This window comes from Schistocerca serialis, chromosome 12, assembly GCF_023864345.2.
Source record: "Schistocerca serialis cubense isolate TAMUIC-IGC-003099 chromosome 12, iqSchSeri2.2, whole genome shotgun sequence".
In the NCBI taxonomy this organism is placed as follows: domain Eukaryota; kingdom Metazoa; phylum Arthropoda; class Insecta; order Orthoptera; family Acrididae; genus Schistocerca; species Schistocerca serialis.
The window spans coordinates 122,000,434-122,026,638 of record NC_064649.1 but is presented as its reverse complement, the minus strand read 5'-3'; the positions used below and the strand labels follow the sequence as shown (position 1 = coordinate 122,026,638).

General features: G+C 42.1%; 1 protein-coding gene across 7 annotated transcripts in view; it reads left to right on the top strand.

Moving 5' to 3' along the window:
- LOC126428309 (1,5-anhydro-D-fructose reductase-like) overlaps positions 1–26,205 on the top strand; it is a 107,560-nt gene that overhangs the window by 39,666 nt on the left and 41,689 nt on the right. For all 7 annotated transcript variants that reach the window (XM_050090240.1, XM_050090236.1, XM_050090241.1 and 4 more), the window contains exons 4-5: positions 6,262–6,462; positions 20,817–21,073. In XM_050090240.1, the coding sequence (XP_049946197.1) occupies positions 6,262–6,462; positions 20,817–21,073 (458 nt within the window). The remainder of the gene's footprint in view (positions 1–6,261; positions 6,463–20,816; positions 21,074–26,205) is intronic.

Below are 26,205 nucleotides of genomic sequence, written 5' to 3'. Positions count from 1 at the left end.
CATCAGTTCCAAATAAGTTACTAACTACCTGCTAAACTAAGTAAGTTTCTGTAATGTACTTTTTATACTTTTCATAAATATATAGCCAAGGTCCAAAGATTTATAATATTCCTACATCTACATCAATACTCCACAAATTACATGTAAGTGCCTGGCAGAGGGTTAATCAAACCACCTTCACAATTCTCTATTATTTCAATCTTGTACAGCGTGCAGATAAAAAGGAACACTTGTATCTTTCTGTATGAGCTTTAATTTCCCTTATTTCATCATAGTGATCATTTCTCCCTATGTAAGTCAGCATCAACAAAATACTTTCGCATTCAAAGGAGAAAGATGGTGATTGGAATTTCATGAGAAGATTCCTTCGCAGCGAAAAACGCCTTTGTTTTAATAATGTCCATCCCAAATCCTGTACCATTTCAGTGACACTCTCTCCCCTATTTCACAATAATACAAAATGTGCTGCCCTTCTTTGAGCTTTCTCGATGTACTTCATCGATCCCATCTGGTAAGGATCCCTCATTGCGCAGAAGTATTCTAAAAGAGGATGGACAATCGTAGTGTAGGCAGTCTCTTTAGTAGATCTGTTACATTTTCTAAGTGTCCTGCCAATGAAACACAGTCTTTGGTTAGCCTTCCTCACAACATTTTCTGTGCATTCCTTCCAATTTAAGTTGTTTGTAATTGTAATTCCTAGGTATTTAGTTGAATTTATGGCCTTTAGATTTGACTGATTTATCGTGCAACCGAAGTTTAAAGTATTCCTTTTAGCACTCATGTGGATGACCTCACACTTTTCATTATTTGGGGTCAATTGTCAATTTTCACACCATACAGATATCTTTTCTGAATCATTTTGCAATTTGTTTTGATCTTCTGATGACTTTACTAGTCGATAAATGACAGTGTCATCTGCAAACAACCTAAGACGGATGCTCAGAGTGTCTCCCAAATCACTTATATAGGTAAGGAACAGCTTCAGTTTTTTCTGGAATTTTACACTTGCAAAACACAGCTGCAGTCACCTATCCCACAGATGGTCACCTATGAGGGGCAGTCAAATGAAAACCTAACACCTGCCACAACAGCAGCATGAAAAGGTTCCATTTGAAAGTAATCCCCACATGTGTTAAGATATGTAATCGACTGGAAGACAAGACCTGTCTGACTGAAACCAACATCCACTCGTCTTTCTTCACGTCAGTAAAGAAGCGATAGATATGGGCTCTGTGGAGGATATTGCAGTGTTTCCCGACCAAATCGCTTAAGTGTAGCATTCGTCCAATTGGCAGTGTGGTGGCATGTGTTATTGCACAACAGGATGATTCAATCTGACCACTTTCCTGGGTGTTTTGACTTTGTGGCACATCACATTTTCTGCAAAATGTTGTTGCAGCACTGGGCAATGATTGTGCACTTGAGGAACTTGACAAGCGCAGGACCCCTCCAGTCAACGAAGAAGGTTCATGTGACCTTAGCAGACTTATGTGAACAGCTGTGGATTTCTTTGTTGGGGGAGATGTGAGATGTTTCCACTGTAGACATTGCCATGTGCTCTCAGGCTGTCAGAATGCTATCATTCTTTCGAACTTGAATGGAACCGTTCTATGGTCCCTTTGTGACAGGTTTTTGGTTTTCATTTGACTGCCCCTTATAGCACCCATTTTGGTCACTTATAATTAGCTATTGTGCGTAGATTCCTCTCCACACTTTGAAATTTGTATTCCAGCTTGTAGTGGTGCATCTGTGTTTCTTCTGCTGTGACTATAGTTCCCCAGATATATAATTTGTTATGGCTATACCCATATACCTAAGATTTCCATTCTGTTGTACTCTAGCAGAGCTTTCAAGAGAGACTAAGTTTTCCCTGCAGTTACACATCTTTCTGCCATCTCAAGCATTTTTTGTATAGGATAAGCATAAGAAAGAGTTTTATAGTCCTATATTTAACTTATTTCTGTGTCGAAACCCATTAAGGGTATTTGATGACCAGAAGGGAGTAAAGGGAAGAATTCCAGGGATTGAGGTGAATAGGAAAGACTATACACACAAAAAGCTTTTTTTTTTATACAATCGGCAACAGCACTCCAAACGAGGCACTGAATCACTAAAAAATGTTTATTTTTTTTTATAAATAGTAAATAGAGCATATAAAGTGTCAGTTTAGAACAGATGACAAATAGTGATCATTTGAAAACAAATTCTGCCAGTTGACTTAGAAGAGTAGACATGAGTAAATAGCTGGATAAGTGGGAGTAGGCATTGCTCTCTGAAGATTCTATATAAAGTTAATTATGTATATAGATAGATCATCTACAGGTTTTGATGAGTGAGTTTGCAAGTATCCAAATATGCAACACAAATGGCTGCATCTTTTGGCTTCATTTATTTAGAAACTTAAATTCTTTTACACTGCCACAGGACCGTGGATTTTAGTATTTGAAATAAATTTCAATGTGATACCTCTACCAGTTTTTGAGAAAAGAGTTCCTAACCTACAGATGACAGATGGCATAAAATATTTTTTTGTGATTGGTTACAAATTAACAGCTTTTGATTTTTTTAGTTATTACTACTGAGAAACATTGCTTTTTGCCAAATTTCATAACTCTAGGGCAACAGGAAGTATCCTATATGTTTTGATGGGTGAGAGTTTGAGTATCAAAACATTTGACATAAATGGTCACATCTTTTGATTACATTGACTTAGAAGCTTAAATTTTTTACACTGCCAAGGGATCGTGGATCTTAATATTTGACACGAATTTCAGTTTGATGCCTCTCCCTGTTCTTGAGGAAAAGATATATTGACAGGCAACAAAGTGATCCTATAAGGGTTCCATTTTCACTGATTGATGTTCAGAACCCTAAAAATGGAGACAAAATTTATGAGGTTTTTGTAGCCACATGTTGACATATTGCCTATTGGCTTTCATCTTGGAAGCTTCAGTTGAGATTTATTTAATGATTTTCCTGACCTTGCACCAGCAAGAGTGGTAGGCATTCATGAAGATTCACTCTCCATTGAAGGTGATGGACCAGAGTTGAGCCCACAGCTGGAGGTTATATTTGCTGTACACACAAATATCCCCTGGGGGAGGGGGGGGGGGGGAGGAGCATTTTCCTATTAACTGCCACTGTAGCTCCTCCATTAGTATTTACGACAGTCATCCACTTCTTTATTGTTAAAACTATTGTCATGTTCATAAATTTCAGCGGCTTCAGAAAAGAGGTGTGATTCATATAGTATTACATGTGCAAGATGAATATGTGAACCACAGAACCTCAAATTCAAGATGCGACAACTGGAGTGAATTCTAAGGAACAATGAGTACCTCTGCATTGACACAAAAAGTGTCATGAAACCTAACACCCTGCGAAATGAAATGTTGGATAAGTCCTTCCTGCCATTCGTCCCCAGGGTGACAGACAAAATCAGCTGTATATGCCCAGACAATTTAAAGACTATATAGAACTAACCAAGATGACAAAAAAAAGTGTCTCAGATGAGCAAAGGACAAAAGGGTTCCAGGCAGATTAAAACTGTGTGCCGGACCGAGACTCGAACTTGGGACCTTTGCCTTTCACGGGCAAGTGCTCTACCAATTGAGCTACGCAAGTACGACTCACACCCCCTCCTCACAGCTTTACTTCTGTGTGAATCGTGCTTGGGTAGCTCAGTTGGTAGAGCACTTCCCACGAAAGGCAGAGGTCCCGAGTTCGAGTCTTGGTCCGACAGATGAGCAAAGGACAAAAGGGTTCCAGGCAGATTAAAACTGTGTGCCGGGCCGAGACTGGAGCTCGGGACCTTTGCCTTTCACGGGGTGGAGCACTGGGAAGATAGGAGACGAGGTACTGGGAGAAGTAAAGCTGTGAGGACGGGGCGTGAGTCGTGCTTGGGTAGCTCAGCCGGTAGAGCACTTGGCCGCGAAAGGCAAAGGTCCCGAGTTTGAGTCTCAGTCTGGCACACAGTTTTAATCTGCCAGGAAGTTTCATATCAGCGCACACTCCGCTGTAGAGTGAAAATTTCATTCTAGAAACATCCCCCAGGCAGTGGCTAAGCCATGTCTCAGCAATATCTTTTCTTTCAGGAGTGCTAGTTCTGCAAGGTTCGCAGGAGAGCTCCTGTAAAGTTTGGAAGGTAGGAGATGAGGTACTGGCAAAAGTAAAGCTGTGAGGAGGGGGTGTGTGTTGTGCTTGGGTAGCTCAGTTGGTAGAGTACTTGCCCACGAAAGGCAGAGGTCCCGAGTTCGAGTCTCGGTCCGACACACAGTTTTAATCTGCCAGGTAGTTTCGTATCAGGGCATACTCCGCTGCAGAGTGAAAATCTCATTCTGAAGAGGGTTCCAGTTGTAATGTCAGGAGTATACTGATTGCATTGTACATGGGAAAAAGTTTTATGTTGAAATAACTGGACAATCTATCAATACCAGCATCATCAAACATAAATTCTATTGCAGGGTGGGCAGGAGGAGATATTGACAGGAGGAGATATTGGCTGTGGTACAACATGCATTTGTTGAGACGGAGCACCCTATAAAAACACACAGTTGGGGAAGCCACTGAAATTCAGTCACATGACAGAAAGGGGAAATTGACCTGCATTCATGTGCTGCTGTGAATGACCATTGCAAGTAACATGGGGAGGACCAAAGCAATAATGACCAGGAAAAGGCTTTCAGATGTTTGCATGACAAGGGTGTACAATCTCTGGCTGTGGGTTCAAATATATTCTGCCACATGCAATTCAGATGTGTCCTTAAGAGTACTAGCTGCTCGTGCTGGCAAAACATAAAAATATCATTAAACAATTGTCAGCTGAAGACCCTGGGATAAAGGCCGACAGGGAATATGTCACAAAAAAGAAATGCAATGAGTAATTTCTTGGAATTCTTATGAAGCAATCTGCCAGTACTTAAGCCTGTCTATGTACTGGGTTGGTGCACTAATTCTTAGAGTTTTTCCATAAGTTTAATAATCACAACAGATACACATAACAGAGACTTTAGTAGTAAATAATATGTCCTTCTTCACTATTTACAACAGTCTGCCAATGCTGGGATAACTTTTTGATTCCACAACTGTAGAAATCACATGGTTTTGAGATGAAGAACTCATCAAGCCATGTTTTGGGCACATTTTCATCTGGAAAGGAAGTTCCTTGAAGGTTGCTCAATAGAGAGTGGAAAAGTTGAAAATCTGAGGCCACAAGACCGGGTGATTAAGATGGGTACGGAATGACTCCCAGTCTAGCAGAATGAGGGCAGGCATTTTCGTGGAGTAGCATCACCTCTTGCAGTCTTCCTGGTTGTTCTTCTTGGATTATGTCTACAAGGCACCTCAGTTGTTGACAATAATTGCCAGCCGCGAAGGGTACACCACAAGGAAGCAGTTCATAGTACACCACACCATCGTTGTTCCATCAGGTGCACAACATTATCTTTTTTGAATGCATGCTAATCTTGGTACAAGGAGTTGCTGCTCTGTTTGGGCTCAATGATTCGTTTCTTTTCCTTATGGTAGCATAAAGACACCATTTCTCATCACAGTAATGATACAGGGTTGGAATGATCGGGTTTGTTCAAGAGCCAATTGATGCACGTATGACCACTCACTGGTTTTTGTGATTTTGGCTTATAGCACACAATACCCATACAACTGATTATTGAACCTTCCCCTTTGCATGCAAATGTCACAAAATGGAGGAGTGATCACAGTTCATCACATGTGCCAGTTCTCAAATACAATGACGTGGATCATTGTAGGTTAATGTGTTTAAATGATGTTCATCAAACAACGAAGGTCTTCCTGAATGTGGAGAGTCACTAATGTCAAAACAATCATCATTAAGATGAGAAAAACATTTTCTTGCCATGCTCTTCCCAATGGCATTATCCTCATACATGGCATAAGATGTTTATGGCTGCCTCTGCTGCTATCACCCCTCTATTGAACTCAAACAGAATAATATGTCGGAAAAGTTCTGATTTCTCCACTCAGTTCTCCATTTTGTAGTGTCCACAACTCCACTCACTATCTCCAAATGACAAAATCACAATATGTAAACACCAATAGCAACAGTGAACTACAAATTAAAAAATGAAATCGATAAATAAACCCACAGCTACCAGAATAGCAACATGCAAACAAAAATGCTATGAACTTATCCACCAACTGAATAATTGCACATATTTTGTTCCTTATCAAAGATGTTAATGATGATGAGGGATTAACTGTATGATCCTTGTTGTCTTTCAGCTTCCAGCTATTGCAAACCGTGCAGAGTCTGTTGAAAAGTACCTAAAAAAATCTCTGGAAGCTCTGCAGTTGAATTACGTCGACTTGTACCTGATACACCAACCTGTGGGCTTCCAGGATGTGGGTGGTGATACTTTCCCAAGAGACAAGGATGGAAAAGTTCTCTTGGACATGAATACTGACATCATCAGCCTGTGGAAGGTAAGTTTCATTGCTGTTGTTGTTACACAATTATTGTGAATTCCATTGCATTGAGAGTCTTGAAGACATGCATTTTCTGACAAATTATTACTCCATCATATAATATAGAAAATTATAACAATGAAAACAACCAATTACTGATAAAATTATTTAATTGGATGGATAAAAAATCGACTCGCCAAGTGGTGGCAGAACACACATAAAAGATTGTTGTGATTGGCAAGCTTTTCGAGCCAGTGGCTCCTTCTTCAGGCAGAAGGGTTGAAGGGGAAGGAAGAAGTATGAAGGAAAAGGACTGGAGAGGTCTAGGAAAAGGGGTAGATACTGGTAACTCACAGTATCCCGTTGCAGAGCATGCTCTGCAACATAACATTTGTGACTTCAGCACCTGTTTCACCACATGCGCCATCTGGATTCTTCCCCCAGACACCAGTTTCTCAGAACTCAGCAGGTGGGAACTAGCACTACAACATGTACTTTGTTCTTGCCACCCACCTGGCCTTAATTTATGTTAATTTCTTCTGTCTCAGCTTTCTTCACTGTAACTAATCTCTGCTTCACTCCATTTGAGTTTTCTTCATCTTTTATTGTCTTTCCCGTCTATTTTTCACCACCCCCTTCCCACCTGTTACATACAATTATCCCAAAATCTACCCCTTTTTCTAGACCTTGCCAGTTCTTTCCCTTCACCCTTCTTCCTTCCCCTTCAAACCTTCTGCCTGAAGAAGGGCCCACTGGCTCCAAAATCTTGCCAATCACAACAGTCTTTTATGTGTGTGTTATGCCGCCACTTGGTGAGTAGATTTTTTATCGATCCAATTAAATAATATATAAAATTGATTTCAATATAATAGAGGGAAACATTCCACGTGGGAAAAAATATATATAAAAACAAAGATGAGGTGACTTACCGAACGAAAGCGCTGGCAGGTCGATAGACACACAAACAAATACAAACATACACACAAAATTCAAGCTTTCGCAACAAATTGTTGCCTCATCAGGAAAGAGGGAAGGAGAGGGAAAGACGAAAGGATGTGAGTTTTAAGGGAGAGGGTAAGGAGTCATTCCAATCCCGGGAGCGGAAAGACTTCCCTTAGGGGGAAAAAAGGAAAGGTATACACTCGCACACACACACACACACACACATATCCATCCACACATACAGACACAAGCAGACATGTCTTCCCGTTATCCACCAGGCCTCAATCTCCGCTAATTTCAAGTTGCCGCCACTCATACCTCACCTGTCATTCAACATCATCTTTGCCTCTGCACTTCTGCCTCGACTGACATCTCTGCCCAAACTCTTTGCCTTTGAATATGTCTGCTTGTGTCTGTATATGTGTGGATGGATATATGTGTGTGTGCGAGTGTATACCCGTCCTTTTTTCCCCCTAAGGTAAGTCTTTCCGCTCCCGGGATTGGAATGACTCCTTACCCTCTCCCTTAAAACTGACATCCTTTCGTCTTTCCCTCTCCTTCCCTCTTTCCTGATGAGGCAACAGTTTGTTGCGAAAGCTTGAATTTTGTGTGTATGTTTGTGTTTGTTTGTGTGTCTATCGACCTGCCAGCGCTTTCGTTCGGTAAGTCACCTCATCTTTGTTTTTAAATATATAAAATTGGTTACTTTAACAAACAAATTTTATTCAAGAAGGTGATTTTTTTAGCAAGTGTGCTAATAATATCATTGTACATTATCAATGGAAGTAGCAATGTTAGAAACAATGACTCCAGAACTTATGTCATTTCCATCATAAATAAACTGGTTGTGGCTCCATGAAGCAGAAGTAATGTGGCAGAGCCTGGTTACAATTTTCTGTTTCTTGTATCAGACATAAAAGTACCTGACCTGCACAAAAATCCAAAAGGTTTTAAATAACAGACAGCTTGGCTGTTAACAAAGTCAGCACTGAGACAAACACTGAGCTCGACCAGAGACATACTGAGTCAAACTGAGTCACACGGCTGTAGCTGTGATAATTTATACAACTTTTTGACTGTATACACATTTTCATTCTCTGTTGTTGCGACTGTAACTACAATCAAGTGATGGAAAACCTAGGACGGATTAACCCTTCGACTACTGTGGATGAGTTAACACCTCACTTTCCACCGCACCCAGATGATGAGGATGTGTTTAAATTTGGCCCCTGGGTTTTCCTTAAGTGCTGTTGAGGTGTTAACAAGTCTCGTTCCACTGACTTCTGACTGCCACACATAAGTTATTTCCATACCTTGGCGAAAAAAAAAAAAACATTTTAAAGTATATGTCACACAACATATGTCCCTCTCTATGGGCTATCATTCGTGAAGAAACTCATTTCAAAATCTTGAACTGCTTATAAAATATGACAATTGTTATGACCACACAATTGGGCATTTCACATGTGACCATCCACTGGATATAAAATCCAGTAACTCGAGAATGAAATGAGATTTGTTGCTCTCAATTTTAAACAAAATTTCGATATTTTATCTGCATTTCACACACAGCAATGTATGAGCAACTGTAAGCAAAGTTTACACAGGTCATTTTTACCTTCGCAAGCTCTTTAACATTTTGTGCAGTGTTTTACTTAGTTTGAGGCAGTGCAGTAATTACGACAAATAAGAAAGTAAATTCAGCCCTCGATCGAGAGAAGATATCAGACTGTAAGATTTGCAAAAATATAATTTTTTCACCTAAGATTTTTCTTAAAATTGAACAATAAGTATTTCATCACAGCTGGAATGCCATCTCCGAGCACAGGTCACAGCATTTGGCGAGGAGTGCAGTGACGTCAGTCTCGCTCGGCACGGTATGCACAGAGCACATCTGGAGCAGCAAAAGAGTTAACAGGATGCCTCAGTTAAAGCTCAGAATTTGCCTCGCTGCTCATTTTTAACACGATTGAGCTTTCTGTTACTGTACTCCCTCCTATTACCACTGACCAGTCCTTTCACAGGCATCTCCTACTCCATCAAAGGCAGAGCCACCCCTGAAAGCTGCAATGTGGCCTACCAACTTTGCTCCAATCACTGTGCTGCATTCTGAGCTGTCAGTCCACACAGGTGATCACTGCCAAAATGTGCCGAGCGGTGGCCAGACCACCCAGTTGCCGAGTGTGCCCCACGACACGTTGTGTTCGATTGTGGTAACTGCTTCACAGCGTGTGCTATTTGGGTTCTTGTCACTGACACCAGCTTTGCTGAAATGCACAGGGGGAAGCTGTCCCTGCGATATATCTTTTGTCCCTGCAACCACCCTGTCGCAAACCTCTGTCAGTCCCTGTCCTCCATCTCGCTCCATCCTCTCCCCTGCTCAGTGCACTTCTGTAGTCCTTTCTCTGCTTCTGTCCCCCTCCCCCCCCGTCCCCCCCAAAAGCACAGCCTCCCGGTGCTGCACCTCGCAGCCCACCACCCTGTCCTGCACACTCCCTCAGGCAGTACTACAGCATCTTCCTCCACCTATGCCCTGCTACCTTTCCCCCTCACCTCTTCCATACACCTACTGCCTACCCCAGTGGAGATTGCTGCTTAACCCAAGCCGGGCCTCAGTGTCTTGAGACAACAGTGTTAAGTAATGTGTGTGTGTGTGTGTGTGTGTGTGTGTGTGTGTGTGTGTGTGTGTGTGTGTGTGGGTGGGTGTGTGTGTGTGCGCGCGCGCGTGCGGATGCATGCATCTGTGTGTGCACACGCGCGGAGGCATGCATCTGTGTGCACGCACACGTGCATGCATCTGTGCGCATGCACCCATGTGCATCTACATGCATGCATCTGTGCGCATGCACCCATGTGCATGTGCACATGTGTGCATGGACATGAGCATGAGCATGAGCATGGGCACTGGCACGTGCATGTGCTCATAAGCATGTGTGGTTTTGTGTTCATGCACTTGTATCCATTCATCTGACGAAAGACTTATTCCGATAGCCTGCTTTTAAGTGTGCCTGTTCACTACTTAGTGATAGATTGTTACTTACCATGAAGATGACACATTAAGCTACAGACAGGCACCATGAAAAGACACTTGCACATGATTTTTCAGCCAAAGCCTTCGTCAGAAAAAGAACAAACATGCACGTGCACCCACCTCTCCTCCCCCCCCCCCCCCCCCACACACACACACATACACACACATTAGCCAAGCAAGTGCTACCTCAGCTACCTGGATTCTCCCCTCCACCACCAGTTTTTCTGAACTGCACAGATGGAAGTTACCTTAGAACACATATTCCACTACTGAAATTGTCCTGGCCTCAACCTGTGGCAACCTACTGTCCCCACATCATCAGTCCTACAGTTTCCACCCCCTCTGTCCTGTCACTTCCTCCCTATTCTCACCTCTCAGGCTCTTTGTGTGCTGCTTCCCCCTTCACTGCTCCTTTCCTTTTCACTCCCCATTTCCCCTTCCTCACCTCCTTACCCCATAGCCTCCTGATTCTCTGCCAGACAGTACCTCTATCTCCCTCCACCTGTGCTCTGCCATCCCGTTGCCCTGCCCCCCCCCCCCCCCCTGCCCCCGCCCCCCTTCACATTGCTGCTTCTATTCTACACTATGTGATCAAAAGTATCCTGACACCCCCAAAATCATACATTTTTCATATTAGGTGCATTGTGCTGCCACCTACTGCCAGGTACTCCATATCACTGTCCTCAATAGTCATTAGACACCATGAGAGAGCAGAATGGGGTGCTCTGCAGAACTCGTGGACTTCAAACGTGGTCATGTGATTGGGTATCACTTGTGTCGTACAACTGTATGTGAGATTTCTACACCCCTAGACCTCCCTGCGTCCACTGTTTCCGATGTGATAGTGAAGTGGAAATGTGAAGGGACATGTACACCACAAAAGTGTACAGGCTGACCTTGTCTGTCGACTGACAGAGACCGCCGACAGTTGAAGAGAATCATAATGTGTAATAGGCAGACATCTACCCAGACCATCGCACAGGAATTCAAAACTGCATCAGGATCCACTGCAAGTACTATTAAAGTTAGGCAAAAGGTGAGAAAACTTTGATTCGATGGTAGAGCGGCTGCTCATAAGCCACACATCACGCCGGTAAATGCCAAACGATCCCTCACTTGGTGTAAGGAGCATAAACATTGCACGATTGAACAGTGGAAAAATGTTGTGTGGAGTGACAAATCATGGTACACAATGTGGCAGTCCAATAGCAGGGTGTGGGTACGGTGAATGCCTGGCAAACGTCGTCTGCCAGTGTGTGTAGTGTCAACAGTAAAATTGAGAGGTGGTGGTGTTATGGTGTGGTTGTGGTTTTCATGGAGGGGGCTTGCACCCCTTGTTGTTTTGCGTGGCACTGTCACAGCACAGGCCTACATCAATGTTTTAAGCACCTTCTTGCTTCCCACTGTTGAAGAGCAATGCGGGGATGGCGATTGCATCTTTCAACACCGTTGAGCACCTGTTCATAATGCACGGTCTGTGGCGGAGTGGTTACATGACAATAACATCCCTGTAATGGACTGGCATGCACAGAGTCCTGAGCTGAATCGTATAGAACACCTTTGTGATGTTTTGGAATGCTGACTTCGTGCCAGGCCTCACTGACCAACATCGATACCTCCCCTCAGTGCAGCACTCCGAGAAGAAGGGGCTGTCATTCCCCAAGAAACCTTCCAGCACTTGATTGAATGTATACCCACAAGAATGGAAGCTGTCATCAAGGTTAAAGGTGGGCCAAGACCATATTGAATTCCAGCATTACCGATGGAGGACACCATGAACTTGTAAGTCATTTTGGGCCAGGTATCCGGATACTTTTGATCACATAATGTATGTAACGGTTGCATTCCGGTTTGAGCTCCCAATAATGATGATCGTGTGTGTGTTTGAGGTGTACTAGCTTGTGTGAATAATTGTGTGGGTGTTTCCTTTTCAGACGAAAGCTTTGGCCGAAAGTTAATGTGTAAGTGTGTTTTCATAGTGCCTGTCTACAACTTAACATGTCATCTTAATGGTAACCAGCAGTCTCTTCTCATTACATTGTTGTTGTTACAATCTGGAGCAATATACAGGGTTAATATTAATAAAACTGACAAACTGCAGGACAGATTCCTCACTGGAAGTGGAGGAAGAAAGTCTTATGAACACGTGTCCGGAAATGTGTCATTGCCACAGTAGATGGCGCTGATGAATGACGATTTCTCTGAACACATGCTGTGTATTTCGTGTATGTTGCGGGCTGTGTGATTGATCCAGCATGCTGTAAGCAGCAGAATGGTCTGGTATTCATGTCAGAATTAAGCTGAGATGGTGTTTGTGTACATCTGAGCAGATGAAAACTGCCGAGAGGCAGCACGGCCGTACCGAAACGAGTATCCTCACAGACACGCACCGCATCAGAGAACATTTCGAGCCCTTTTTCGGCTTTTCCATGATTGTGGGTCCTTTCAGACAGACAAACGTGCAGAGGGACAGTGGACTGTGAATTCACCAGAATTGGAGGACTGGTTTTATTGAGGTGAACTCTAGTACAACCTCCAGACAAGTGGCCAGCAAACATGATGTAAGCCAAATAATGATTATGGATATCACCAATTTAGTATTGTAGGGCAGCATGGAGGGTAAAAAGTCGTAGAGGGAGACCAAGAGATGAATACACAAAGCAGATTCAGAAGGATGTGGGCTGCAGTAGGTACTGGGAGATGAAGAAGCTTGCACAGGATAGAGTAGCATGGAGAGCTGCATCAAACCAGTCTCAGGACTGAAGACCACAACAACAACAACAACATCCCTGTTACCGCCCTTCATAGATTGTTCAATCTCACTAGTTAGTATTGCATTTCCTTTGTCATCATCTGCAACTTGATCTTTTTCTTCTATCCCAACGTCTTCTTCACTTGGTCGGCTGTCTGCAGTGTATAGCCATTGTATATATTGTTCCCCTTCTTCTCATTATTTCTTGGGGTTCACTCACCATTTTACCGTCTGCTGCCACTACTTCCTTTAGTCCATTGTTGTTTCTCTTTTCCCTGAATGTCAAATCCATTGCTTCTTTGTACATAAAATAATATTTTCCTTCTTTCTCTAACTTCTCTATCTTGTCACACTTTTCTGTCAGCCATTTCTCCCTTGCTTTTTCTGACTCCCTTCTTAATTGATTATTTAACCTCCTGTTGTTGCACTTCCCTTCTTCTGTGTTTACAGTTTTCCATTTCCTGCAATCATCCTGTTATCATATCTGGTGTTACCCAGTCTTTCTTTACTTTTTTCCTCTCCTTGATTCCAAGAGTTTCCTTAGCTGCCTTTTAGATCCCATTTTTAAAATGATCCCATCTTCCTTCTGTGCATTCCGTTTTCCTGTCCTTTCATCATGATTTCACAATATGCACTCTCTAATTTTTCACAGTTGCCTTTCTCTTTCAGTTTCTCAAAGTTAATGTGCTCTCTCTTCTGTCATTTCCAGGTTCTTTTCAATTTAACTAGGACCTCAGCTATTACTGATATATGATCTGAATAAATATCTGCCCCTGGATAGCTTTTGACACTCTTTAGGCAACTTTGGTATCTTTGTTTTATCATTATGTAATCAGTTTCATATCTTTTGTTGTCAAATCAAGATATTCAAGTATACTGTCATCTTCTGTGGTTATCAAATAGAGTATTTCCAACTACCATGAAATTTTCATTGCAGTTTTCCAACAATCTTTGCCCTCTCACATTTCTTTCCCCCAGTCCAAATTTTCCCAGAGCTTTTCCTTCTCGTCCTTCGCCAACTACTGCATTCCAATCACCCATTATAACAATACGTGCATTTATTTTCTCTCTCTGCTAAGTTTTCTATCATCTCATAACATTCTGGATGATTACTTGTTGGAATATAGACCTGGATGATAACTAAGTCTTTCTTTTTCCCTTTCAGTCTCATCATTATTATTCTTCCACTAACATATTCAACCTCGATAACCTTGTCCTTCAGTCTTTTACCTATCAAAATTCCAACCCCATACATTCCATTTTTATCTTCACCTGAGTAGTACAATCGGAAGTCGTCACTTTCTAGTTCTCCACAACCACCCCATCTCACCTCGCACATTCCGAGTACATCCAATTTGTTTCTTGTCATTTCACGTTTGGTGTTTCCTAATTTCCCTTCCTGGAGAAGGGTTAAAACATTCCAAGTCCTACGAACGAAGATTAACGAGAAGAAAACAAAAAGCACGGTAATTGGAGGAAAGGGGAGAAAATGCCGTATGAAAATAGGGGGAGAGGAAATAGAGCAAGTGAATAACTTCAATTACTTGGGAAGTGTAATAATGGATGGTATGTATTGCTCAACAGAAATTAGGAAAAGAATTGCAATGACAAAAGAAGGATTCACAGTAATTACTTTGTGGACCACTAAATAAAGATCTGAGGAAAAGACTTGCCAAATGTTACATCTGGAGCGTTGCACTGTATGGTGCAGGGACCTGGACATTGAGGAACGAAGATGAAAAAAAGGTTGGAGGCACTAGAGATGTGGATATGGAGAAGAATGGAAAAAGTGAAATGGGAAGACTGAGTAAGGAATGGAGAAGTATTAAGAAGAGTTGGAGAAGAAAGAAACATGCTGAAAGTCATCAGAAAGAAAAAACAGAACTGGATTGGACACTGTTTGAGGAGTGACTGTTTATTGAAGGAAGGAATGGTGGAGGGAAAAAGCGGAAGAGGAAAAAGAAGATATCAAATGCTGGACAATATCAAAGGAGGCAAATACTCAGAAATGAAAAGACTGGCTATGGACAGACAAAAGTGGAAGAGGCTTAACCCATGACAAGACCTGCCATAAGGCAGAATACCATACTACTGCTACTACCACCACCACCTGCAGTCTCATAGAGGCCTCTTTGAGCTTCTATTGTGTTGTGAATGCGATGCAGCTGTGTACTGTGTTCTGGGAGGAATTTTTTTCATTGCAAACATGCCATCCATTTCTGGACACATGTTCTTAGGACCTCGTTTCCACCATTTCCTGTCAGTAATCTGTTCCTGCAGTTTGTTGGTTTTATTAATGCCGACCCTGTATTTCAGTTACAATTAGATGGATAATATATGTCGGAGTGTTACGGGTCGGGCTCCACTCCGTACACGATCTGGCACCTCATTGCACGTGTGTGCCACCTTTACCTTACGAATAATTCACAGTTGCCATTCTTGAAGGTAAATGCTTGAGTGGACTTGCTGTGGTGTGCTACTAGTTCTTACCATGTGACTTCATCATTTGCGGTTTAGGCTGGTGCTGAAAGAGAGCTCTGCTCTATTCGAGCTACTAAATGATGTAAACTGTTTTGCAACAACTTTTCCATATTGTAATTGCAGTGTCTTCTCTATACAGGGTTATTACAAATGATTGAAGCGATTTCACAGCTCTACAATAACTTTATTATTTGAGATATTTTCACAATGCTTTGCACACCGATACAAAAACTCAAAAAGTTTTTTTACGCATTCACAAATGTTCGATATGTGCCCCTTTAGTGATTCGGCAGACATCAAGCCGATAATCAAGTTCCTCCCACACTCGGCGCAGCATGTCCCCATCAATGAGTTCGAAAGCATCATTGATGCGAGCTCGCAGTTCTGGCACGTTTCTTGGCAGAGGAGGTTTAAACACTGAATCTTTCACATAACCCCACAGAAAGAAATCGCATGGGGTTAAGTCGGGAGAGTGTGGAGGCCGTGACATGAATTGCTGATCATGATGGAAGTGCAGTGGAGCACCATCCTGTTGAAAGATGAATTCGGCGCTGTTGTTCTCCAGTTGTGGCATGAGCCAATTTTCCAGCATGTCCAGATACACATGTCCTGTAAAGTTTTTTTCGCAGAAGAAAAAGGGGCCGTAAACTTTAAACCGTGAGATTGCACAAAACACGTTAACTTTTGCTGAATTGCGAATTTGCTGCACGAATGCGTGAGGATTCTCTACCACCCAGATTCGCACATTGTGTCTGTTCACTTCACCATTAAGAAAAAATGTTGCTTCATCACTGAAAACAAGTTTCGCACTGAACGCATCCTCTTCCATTAGCTGTTGCAACCGCGCCGAAAATTTAAAGCGTTTGACTTTGTCATCGGGTGTCAGGGCTTGTAGCAATTGTAAATGGTAAGGCTTCTGCTTTAGCCTTTTCCGTAAGATTTTCCAAACCGTCGGCTGTGGTACGTTTAGCTCCCTGCTTGCTTTATTCGTCGACTTCCGCGGGCTACGCGTGAAACTTGCCTGCACACGTTCAACCGTTTCTTCGCTCACTGCAGGCCGACCCGTTGATTTCCCCTTACAGAGGCATCCAGAAGCTTTAAACTGCGCATACCATCGCCGAATGGAGTTAGCAGTTGGTGGATCTTTGTTGAACTTCGTCCTGAAGTGTCGTTGCACTGTTATGACTGACTGTGAGTGCATTTCAAGCACGACATACGCTTTCTCGGCTCCTGTCGCCATTTTGTCTCACTGTGCTCTCGAGCGCTCTGGCGGCAGAAACCTGAAGTGCGGCTTCAGCCGAACGAAACTTTATGAGTTTTTCTACGTATCTGTAGTGTGTCGTGACTATACGTCAATGAATGGAGCTACAGTGAATTTATGAAATCGCTTCAATCATTTGTAATAGCCCTGTACTTATTTTTACAGTTGCGGGTGATACAGATCGCTAATATATTGTGATTTATGGTAGACGTATATGAGGTGTGATCACAAAGTAATGGGAATTTTTGTTTTTCTTAAAGAATATTTATTTTTCATCAACATCAACTGTGTTTCCCTCAAAGTCATTGCCCTTTGATATAATGCAATTGTGCCAATACTTTCTCCAGTCTTGGAAGCGCTTCCAGAACTCACTTTTTGTAATGTTCAGCTCCTTCAGGAACTCTCTCTCTCTCTCTCACACTCTTCCCCCCCCCCCCCTTCCCTCCCCCCCCCCCCCCCCCGTTCCCCCCCCCCCCCCCCCCCCCCAAATCAGTGGTGGCAAAGCGACAGTCTTTCATCATTCTCTTCAGCCTCAGGAATAGAAAGGAGCTTCAGGGGACCATGTCCAGTGAATACGGTGGCTGAGGCAAATAACGGTTTCATTGTTTGCCAGGAAATTGCAGTCAGGCATTGAGGTGTGAGCGAGTGCATTATTGTGATGCAACTTCCACAAGCAGTTGCGCCACATTTCTGCTTGTTTTCTCTGGATTGCTTCATGCAGGCGACACACAACTTACGCGTAGTATTCCTTATTGACTGTATGACAATAAGGCAGAAACTCCTGATGCACTATCCCATTGTAATCAAAGAAAACAGTGAGAACAACCGTCACATGTGGTCGAACTTGAATTTTTTTCAGTCTTGGCTCTTCAGATAGTTTCCATTTGGATGATTGGGCCTCAGTTTCGATGTCATTCCCGTGTACCCATGTTTTGTTACCTGTTATAACCTTGTATAGTGGTCTGGATCGTTGCTGACTTTATTCAGTAACTCCCGAGTGGTGCCTGTGCGATGTCGTTTTTGTCCGAAATTCAACAATTTCGAAGCAAACTTTGCCACTACGTGCAAAAAAATTGCTTGGCTTGAGCCAAAGGACATGTCCACATCATCAGCAACTTCTCTGATGGTGATTCAGTGATTTTCAAGAACCATTTTCTTTACTTCTTCCACATTGTCATCAGTAACTGATGTGCTACGGCATCCAGTGCGGTCATTGAGAATTGTGAATTGTGATTTATTAGTCTCATAACATACACTTACAAATCATGTGATTATGCTACAGGAGACACATCAAAAATAAAAAACTAGAATCTAATATTAATTTTTAGAACTATATTTAGTCTATGTAGCAGTATCTATATTTTTTTATTTTCCAGCATAGGTAAATATCTTTCTCGATAATGGACTTTTTTTTCACTATATAATGCTAATTTGTGGTTGGATTCTGCTCAAATTATCAGTTCATCTTCCATGAACTCTTCTAACGAGTAATAACATTTGTGTATAAGAATTTCATGTAACTTCTTTTTTAGTATCCCTAGTTCCATGTTTAGAATGTTTTTGCCTTTAAGTTTGTTGTAGACTTCCATGCCCATGTCTGAGCATATAATTTCAATCTATGGGCAGGAAGCATAAAATTATCTTTATTTCTTGTACTTTATGGATGATCAAATTGGTTTTTAATGAACAATTCTGGTTTGTTGTGTAAAAATATCATTAGCTCGTATATGTATAGAGAGGGGACAGTCAAAATTTTTAGTTTCTGTAATAATGGACAACATGATTCTCTTTGCTGTGCAGTCCACATATTTCTGATGATTTTCTTCTGAAGCTTCAGTGCACGAGATATATTATTGAAGCTCCTGCAGAAAATAATGCCATATCTTATCACTGATTCAAAGTAACTTAGATATGCTACTTTGCGATTGGACATGTTTGCAGCACTTGATAATTTATGCATGGCATATGCAAAGCTACCCAGTTTGCTGCACAGGTACTCAATATGTGTGTTCCAGTTTTAATTCTTATCGAGGTGCAGACCTAGAAATTTGGCAGAATGCACTTCTGTTAATTCTTCACTTTTATGATTTATACTAATTTCCTGGTCTTTTCACTGTTTGGTTCAGCATCTTCTCAACCCTCTTTGAAACATTTATATCAATTATAAACTCTTGTCTTACTCATAGCAGATTCGCCAAAAGCTACAATCAACATTTCGAATGCGGTGCTGGATCTTATTCCACTTTACAAGCAAAATTTAATGTAAATTCTGTGATATATCTTTTTGGCAAGTAAAAATTTGTCATGCAATCAAAAATATGTGTAACCTTTTCTACTGTCAACTATAAACCAAATATCCAAAACAGCTGAAAATGCAGAAATACATCAGGAACATACGCAACAAGAAGATTTTAAAAAATTCCCATTACAACCCACTAGAGGATGACGTCTGCAAGAAAGTGAATAGATGATAATCCAACCAACCATGTGAAAAGAAAGACCATTCAACTTCACAAGAATGCTTTCTGAAGTAACACAGGAAAAGCATTTGTCCACAAGTTGCTGCCCCCTGTAAACTTCATGGATTATGTACACTCCATAACAGACGGACTCCACTCCCTCCCATTGATGCCGTATTGGTACATGAATGTATGAGCTGGTAAAACACCTGACAGTGATACTTAGCCCCTCTGTTGGCAAATGCGTGCATGCATGCACCAGGTACGAAATACTGCCTTTCTAATCCAGCAGGTTCAGAACTTTCGACCAGACCAGGATGACCTTTTGGTGGGCTTCAAGATGGTTTCCCTCATCACTAAAGTACCTCTAAAGAGACATGCTTAACAAGAAGTAACATAAGTACCCATATTGGGTCAGCTTAACCTGGGCACAATTTAAGATGTCTGTATATGTCTAATAATACGAGAGAAGGAAAGTTGCTACTCACCATATAGCAGAGATGCTGAGCCGTGATAGGCACGATAAAAATATGCACACAATCAAAGCTTTCGGCCATTAAGGCTTTTGTCAGCAGTAGACACACACACACACACACACACACACACACACACACACACACACACACACACACACACGCAAACGCAACTTGGCCACACGACTGCAGTCTCAGGCAACTGAAACTACACCGCGAGCAGCAGCACCAGTGCATGATGGGAGTGGCGACTGGCTGGAGGAGGAGGCTGGGGCGGGGAGGGGGAGGGATAGTGTGGTGGGAGTGGCAGACAGTGAAGTGTTGCAGTTTAGATTGAGGATAGGTGAGAAGATGTGGAGGGGGGAGGGGGTAAGTAGCGGAAAGGAGAGAAATAATAATAAAAATAAAAAAATATTATTGTTTTTATTTCTCTCAGCACACTATAGATTTAAAAATGCTCAACTTACACTGATGAGGGTAGCAGGAGGAAGCACAGATTATAGAATCACTAGTTGCGGGTTTTGAAACTGTTGCCGTAACACCCTGTCACAATGGAATGGAATAATTTTTACTGAAGTACAATACTGTGAAAAGTAAAGTTGGTACTCACCATATAATGGAGATGCTGAGTCATAGTAGGCCACACTGAGTGTGGCCTCAGTTGCCTGAGACTGCAGTCGTGTGTGTGTGAGTTGCGTTTGTATGAGTGTGTATGTGTGTGTTTTTTGTCTAATTTTGGCAAAGGCCTTACTGGCCGAAAGCTATATTTGTGAGAGACTTTTTGATGTGCCTATCTGTGACTCAGCATCTCCACTATATGGAGCGTAGCAATTTTTCTTTTCAAAATATTGTTGCATTCCATCCTGGATTTTCCATTGTTTGATTTTACTTTAGCAGTGTATTGTAAAAGTGAAAGATGTTCCTTCGGCATTTGTGTCTCAATAATTTTTGTACATTTTTTGCCATCTCACAGGCGATGGAAGCACAAGTGGACGCCGGTCGAGCCCGTTCCGTCGGGCTGTCGAATTTCAACTCCAGCCAGATAAAACGCATCTGGCAGGCTGCTCGCATCAAGCCGGCCAACCTGCAGGTGGAGCTGCACATCTACTTCCAGCAGCGGGAGTTGGCAGCCTTTTGCAAAGCACTCGACGTGACGGTCTGCGCATTCGCTCCATTGGGGTCTCCTCAGATGCCCAACCTGTTCCACGCAAGAGGCGGTGATGCCAGCAAGTAAGTTTATTGCATATATAGCCAGTATGACCATATGGCAAGGAAAGCGTTTCTGAAGAAGAGAAATTTAACATCGAGCATAGATTTAAGTGCCAGGAAGTCTTTTTTGAAAGTATCTGTATGGAGTGTAGCAATGTATGGAAGTGAAACATGGACATTAAATAGTTTAGACAAAAAGAAAATAGAAGCTTTCGAAATTTGATGCTACAGAAGGATGCTGATAACTCTTGAGAAGGTATTGAATAGAATTGGGGAGAACAGAAATTTGTGGCACAATTTGACTAGAAGAAGGCATCGGTTGGTAGGACATATTCAGAGGCATGAAGGATCACCAATTTAATATTGGAGGGCAGCACAGAGGGTAAAAACCTTAGAGTAGAGACCAAGAGATGAATAAACTAAACAGATTCAGGAGGATATAGGTTGCAGTTGGCACTGGAGTAGCATGTAGAGCTGCATCAAACCAGTCTCTGGACTGAAGACCACAACAACAACAACAACAACAACAACAACAACAGCCAGTATCATATTCAGGAGTGGGATTAAAATTCACGGTGAAAATATGTCAGTGACCATACTCGCCGATGATGTCACTAACCTCATTGGAAGGGAGGAAGACCTGCAGGATCTGTTAAATGGAGTAAACAGCCTAAGAGCACTCACTATAGATTGAGAATGAAATGAAGAGAGACATAAGTAATAAAGGAGTAACAGGATTGACATTAGCGGTAAGCGTAACACCTAAATAAAAACATAGCAAATCCTCTTTTTCAATCTCTGGATCCAGATCGATCAGTAAACACGATAAAGTGTCAGCATTTGCACATTGTGCTGTATGTTGAAAATGTATCGTGTAATGAGGAAAAAAAATCCATCTATCAACTGTCATTCTGATTCTGCAGTGACATCTACATCTACATTTATACTCCGCAAGCCACCCAACGGTGTGTGGCGGAGGGCACTTTACGTGCCATTGTCATTACCTCCCTTTCCTGTTCCAGTCGCGTATGGTTCGCGGGAAGAACGACTGTCTGAAAGCCTCCGTGCGCGCTCTAATCTCTCTAATTTTACATTCGTGATCTCCTCGGGAGGTATAAGTAGGGGGAAGCAATATATTCGATGCCTCATCCAGAAACGCACCCTCTCGAAACCTGGCGAGCTAGTTACACTGCGATGCAGAGCACCTCTCTTGCAGAGTCTGCCACTTGAGTTTATTAAACACGTAATGCTATCACGGTTACCAAATAACCCTGTGATGAAACGTGCCGCTCTTCTTTGGATCTTCTCTATCTCCTCTGTCAGACCGATCTGGTACGGATCCCACACTGATGAGCAATATTCAAGTATAGGTCGAACGAGTGTTTTGTAAGCCACCTCCTTTGTTGATGGACTAAGCACTCTCCCAATGAATCTCAACCTGGTACCCGCCCTACCAACAATTAATTTTATATGATCATTCCACTTCAAATCGTTCCACACGCATACTCCCAGATATTTTACAGAAGTAACTGCTACCAGTGTTTGTTCCGCTATCATACAATCATACAATAAAGGATCTTTCTTTCTATGTATTCGCAATACATTACATTTGTCTATGTTAAGGGTCAGTTGCCACTCCCTGCACCAAGTGCCTATCCGCTGCAGATCTTCCTGCATTTCGCTGCAATTTTCTAATGCTGCAACTTCTCTGTATACTACAGCATCATCCGCGAAAAGCCGCATGGAACTTCCGACATTATCTACTAGGTCATTTATATATATTGTGAAAAGCAATGGTCCCATAACACTCCCCTGTGGCACGCCAGAGGTTACTTTAATGTCTGTAGACGTCTCTCCATTGATAACAACATGCTGTGTTCTGTTTGCTAAAAACTCTTCAATCCAGCTACACAGCTGGTCTGATATTCCGTAGGCTCTTACTTTGTTTATCAGGCGACAGTGCGGAACTGTATCGAATGCCTTCCGGAAGTCAAGAAAAATAGCATCTACCTGGGAGCCTGTATCTAATATTTTCTGGGTCTCATGAACAAATAAAGCGAGTTGGGTCTCACACGATCGCTGTTTCCGGAATCCATGTTGATTCCTACATAGTAGATTCTGGGTTTCCAAAATAGACATGATACTCGAGCAAAAAACATGTTCTAAAATTCTACAACAGATCGACGTCAGAGATATAGGTCTATAGTTTTGCGCATCTGCTCGACGACCCTTCTTGAAGACTGGGACTATCTGTGCTCTTTTTCAATCATTTGGAACCCTCCGTTCCTCTAGAGACTTGCGGTACACGGCTGTTAGAAGAGGGGCAAGTTCTTTCGTGTACTCTGTGTAGAATCGAATTGGTATCCCGTCAGGTCCAGTGGACTTTCCTCTATTGAGTGATTCCAGTTGCTTTTCTATTCCTTGGACACTTATTTCGATGTCAGCCATTTTTTCGTTTGTGCGAGGATTTAGAGAAGGAACTGCAGTGCGGTCTTCCTCTGTGAAACAGCTTTGGAAAAAGGTGTTTAGTATTTCAGCTTTACGCGTGTCATCCTCTGTTTCAATGCCATCATCATCCCGTAGTGTCTGGATATGCTGTTTCGAGCCACTTACTGATTTAACGTAAGACCAGAACTTCCTAGGATTTTCTGTCAAGTCGGTACATAGACAAACCGAAGTTTCATCGGCGGTCACTTTTCTCAACCAAACCACCACTGAGAATAGATGGTTGTCCACTCTGTGCTTCATCATGAACATTGTTTCTTCTATCATTTAATTGTCTCATTTGCTTTCTCACCAATCTAACAGTCATTACATTTTCGCCATAAATCTCTACAAGTTGATGATAAATTTCAGCTGGCTTAACATTCTCTATGTTAAAAAACCATATTACAAAACACAATTCATAGTCAGTAGGCTCAGAGGTTGTCAAATATGTAATGGCATCACTGGGAAGGAAATGTAGTGGAGAGGCGAGTGCATACGAATGGCACAGCAAAACCAGTGCTGCGGTGGCAGTAGAACAAAACATGACTTAATTTCCAGGCATTAAGTCTCTCCCAGTACCTCATAAATACGTCTCTTCCTGTGTGGGAATCACAGAATTGTGTGAGCACTATGAGAAGGAGACAGTGGGACACGGAGATTTGGGTCAGTCCCGAAAGCGATAGCCAAAGTTGTTAAGGTGACCACTCATGACAATCGGTAAATCTGGTTTGATTCACAGTCAAACACAAATTTTCACTTGTTTCCGGTAAACTGCTTAGCTATTGTGCCATATTCATAATTTGTCAATACACTATGAGATTTTCACTCTGCAGCAGAGTGTGCACTGATATGAAACTTACTGGCAGATTAAAAGTGTGTGCCGGACCGAGACTCGAACTCGGGACCTTTGCCTTTCGCGGGCAAGTGCTCTACCATCTGAGCTACCCGAGCACGATTCACACCTGTCCTCACAGCTTTACTTCTGCCAGTATCTCGTCTCCTACCTTCTACCTTCCAAACTTTACAGAAGCTCTCCTGCGAACCTTGCAGAACTAGCACTCCTGAAAGAAAAGATATTGGTGAGACATGGCTTAGCCACTGCCTGGGGGATGTTTCCAGAATGAGATTTTCACTCTGCAGCAGAGTGTCCTTTCTTTCAGGAGTGCTAGTTCTGAAAGGTTCACAGGAGAGCTTCTGTAAAGTTTGGAAGGTAGGAGACGAGATACTGGCAGAAGTAAAGCTGTGGGGACGGGTGTGAGTCGTGCTCGGGTAGCTCAGATGGTAGAGCACTTGCCCGCGAAAGGCAAAGGTCCCGAGTTCAAGCCTCAGTCCGGCACACAGTTTTAATCTGCCAAATCTGCCAGGAAGTTTCATGTCTATACATTTCATGATTCAATACAGTTATTAACTGCCAGAGGTTTCTTTTCCTACTGACATGTACGCATGCATGTCTGAAGAACTACTGCACTGGACTATACAGGCACCATCAAATATAGACACTGAACTCGTGTATGTCACTCATAAAAACCTATAGAGCGCTTGCCGTTGACATACACACATGAAATTTGACAAGGAGCAAGGTTCCACAGTGCAAGTAAAGCAAAAAATTTGAAAATTGTCAATTTGCAATTAATTCACACTAAAAAAATATTTTCCGCAGTATTACAGAAAGTGTAGATTGTAATCACCATAAAGATGACCTTTTGAGTTGTATACAGGCACAATGAAAGACTGTAACTCAATGGGCTGTCTTTATGCTTTATGGTGAATAGTAACTCAGTGGGTGATCTTTACGGTGAGTGGCAATCTATCCTTTTCACAATATTGTTTGATACTCCAACATGGACTTTAAAAATATTTTCTGTCCATTTGTTGTCCATCTGTCTATCTATCAAGAACCCTTTCTCTCAGGAATGGGTATGCATATAAGTTGAAATTTTGTCAGGTACTAAGGTCTATAGTCCTTTGGCGGGGCAAAAAAAAATTAAGCTCTTAACGCTATTCAATCAGTTTATATCCCATATTTTGATACTCGAAAACTTACTCATCAGAACCTGTAGGATACTTCCTGTTGACCTACAATAATAAAATTTAGCAAGAAGCAAAGTTTCACAGCGCAAGTTAAAAAAACATCAGAAGTTGTTAATTTGCAATTATGTCACCTAAAAAATATTTATTTCGCCATTTGTCATCCATCTGTTAAGACTCGTTTAAGTCAGAAAAGGGTAGATATATCAAGTTGAAATCTATATCAAATACTAAGGTCTGTGGTCCCTTGGTAGCGTAAATAACTTTACCTTCTACCAAGTCAATGCAATCAAAAGATAGGGCCATACACATCAAATGTTTTGATACTCACAAACTCAGTCATCAAAACTTGCAGATGAACTATTTATATCCATCTTGGGCCAGGTGGTTGAGTAGTAAAGAGTATATGTGTGTGTGTGTGTGTGTGTGTGTGGGGGGGGGGGGGGGGGTGTAATGGAAATTGAGAGGTCGTGCGATTGAATCCCGATCTGACCAAAGGTTTTTTGTATTGTTTGAACGTAGACTTAAGCTCTCAATGATGTGAGGATTCACCAGAAACAACACGCAGTTTGGATACCACGTTAAACCATACACCCCATTTCCCTGATTGGATAACTTTGGTTGATTAGGGACACACA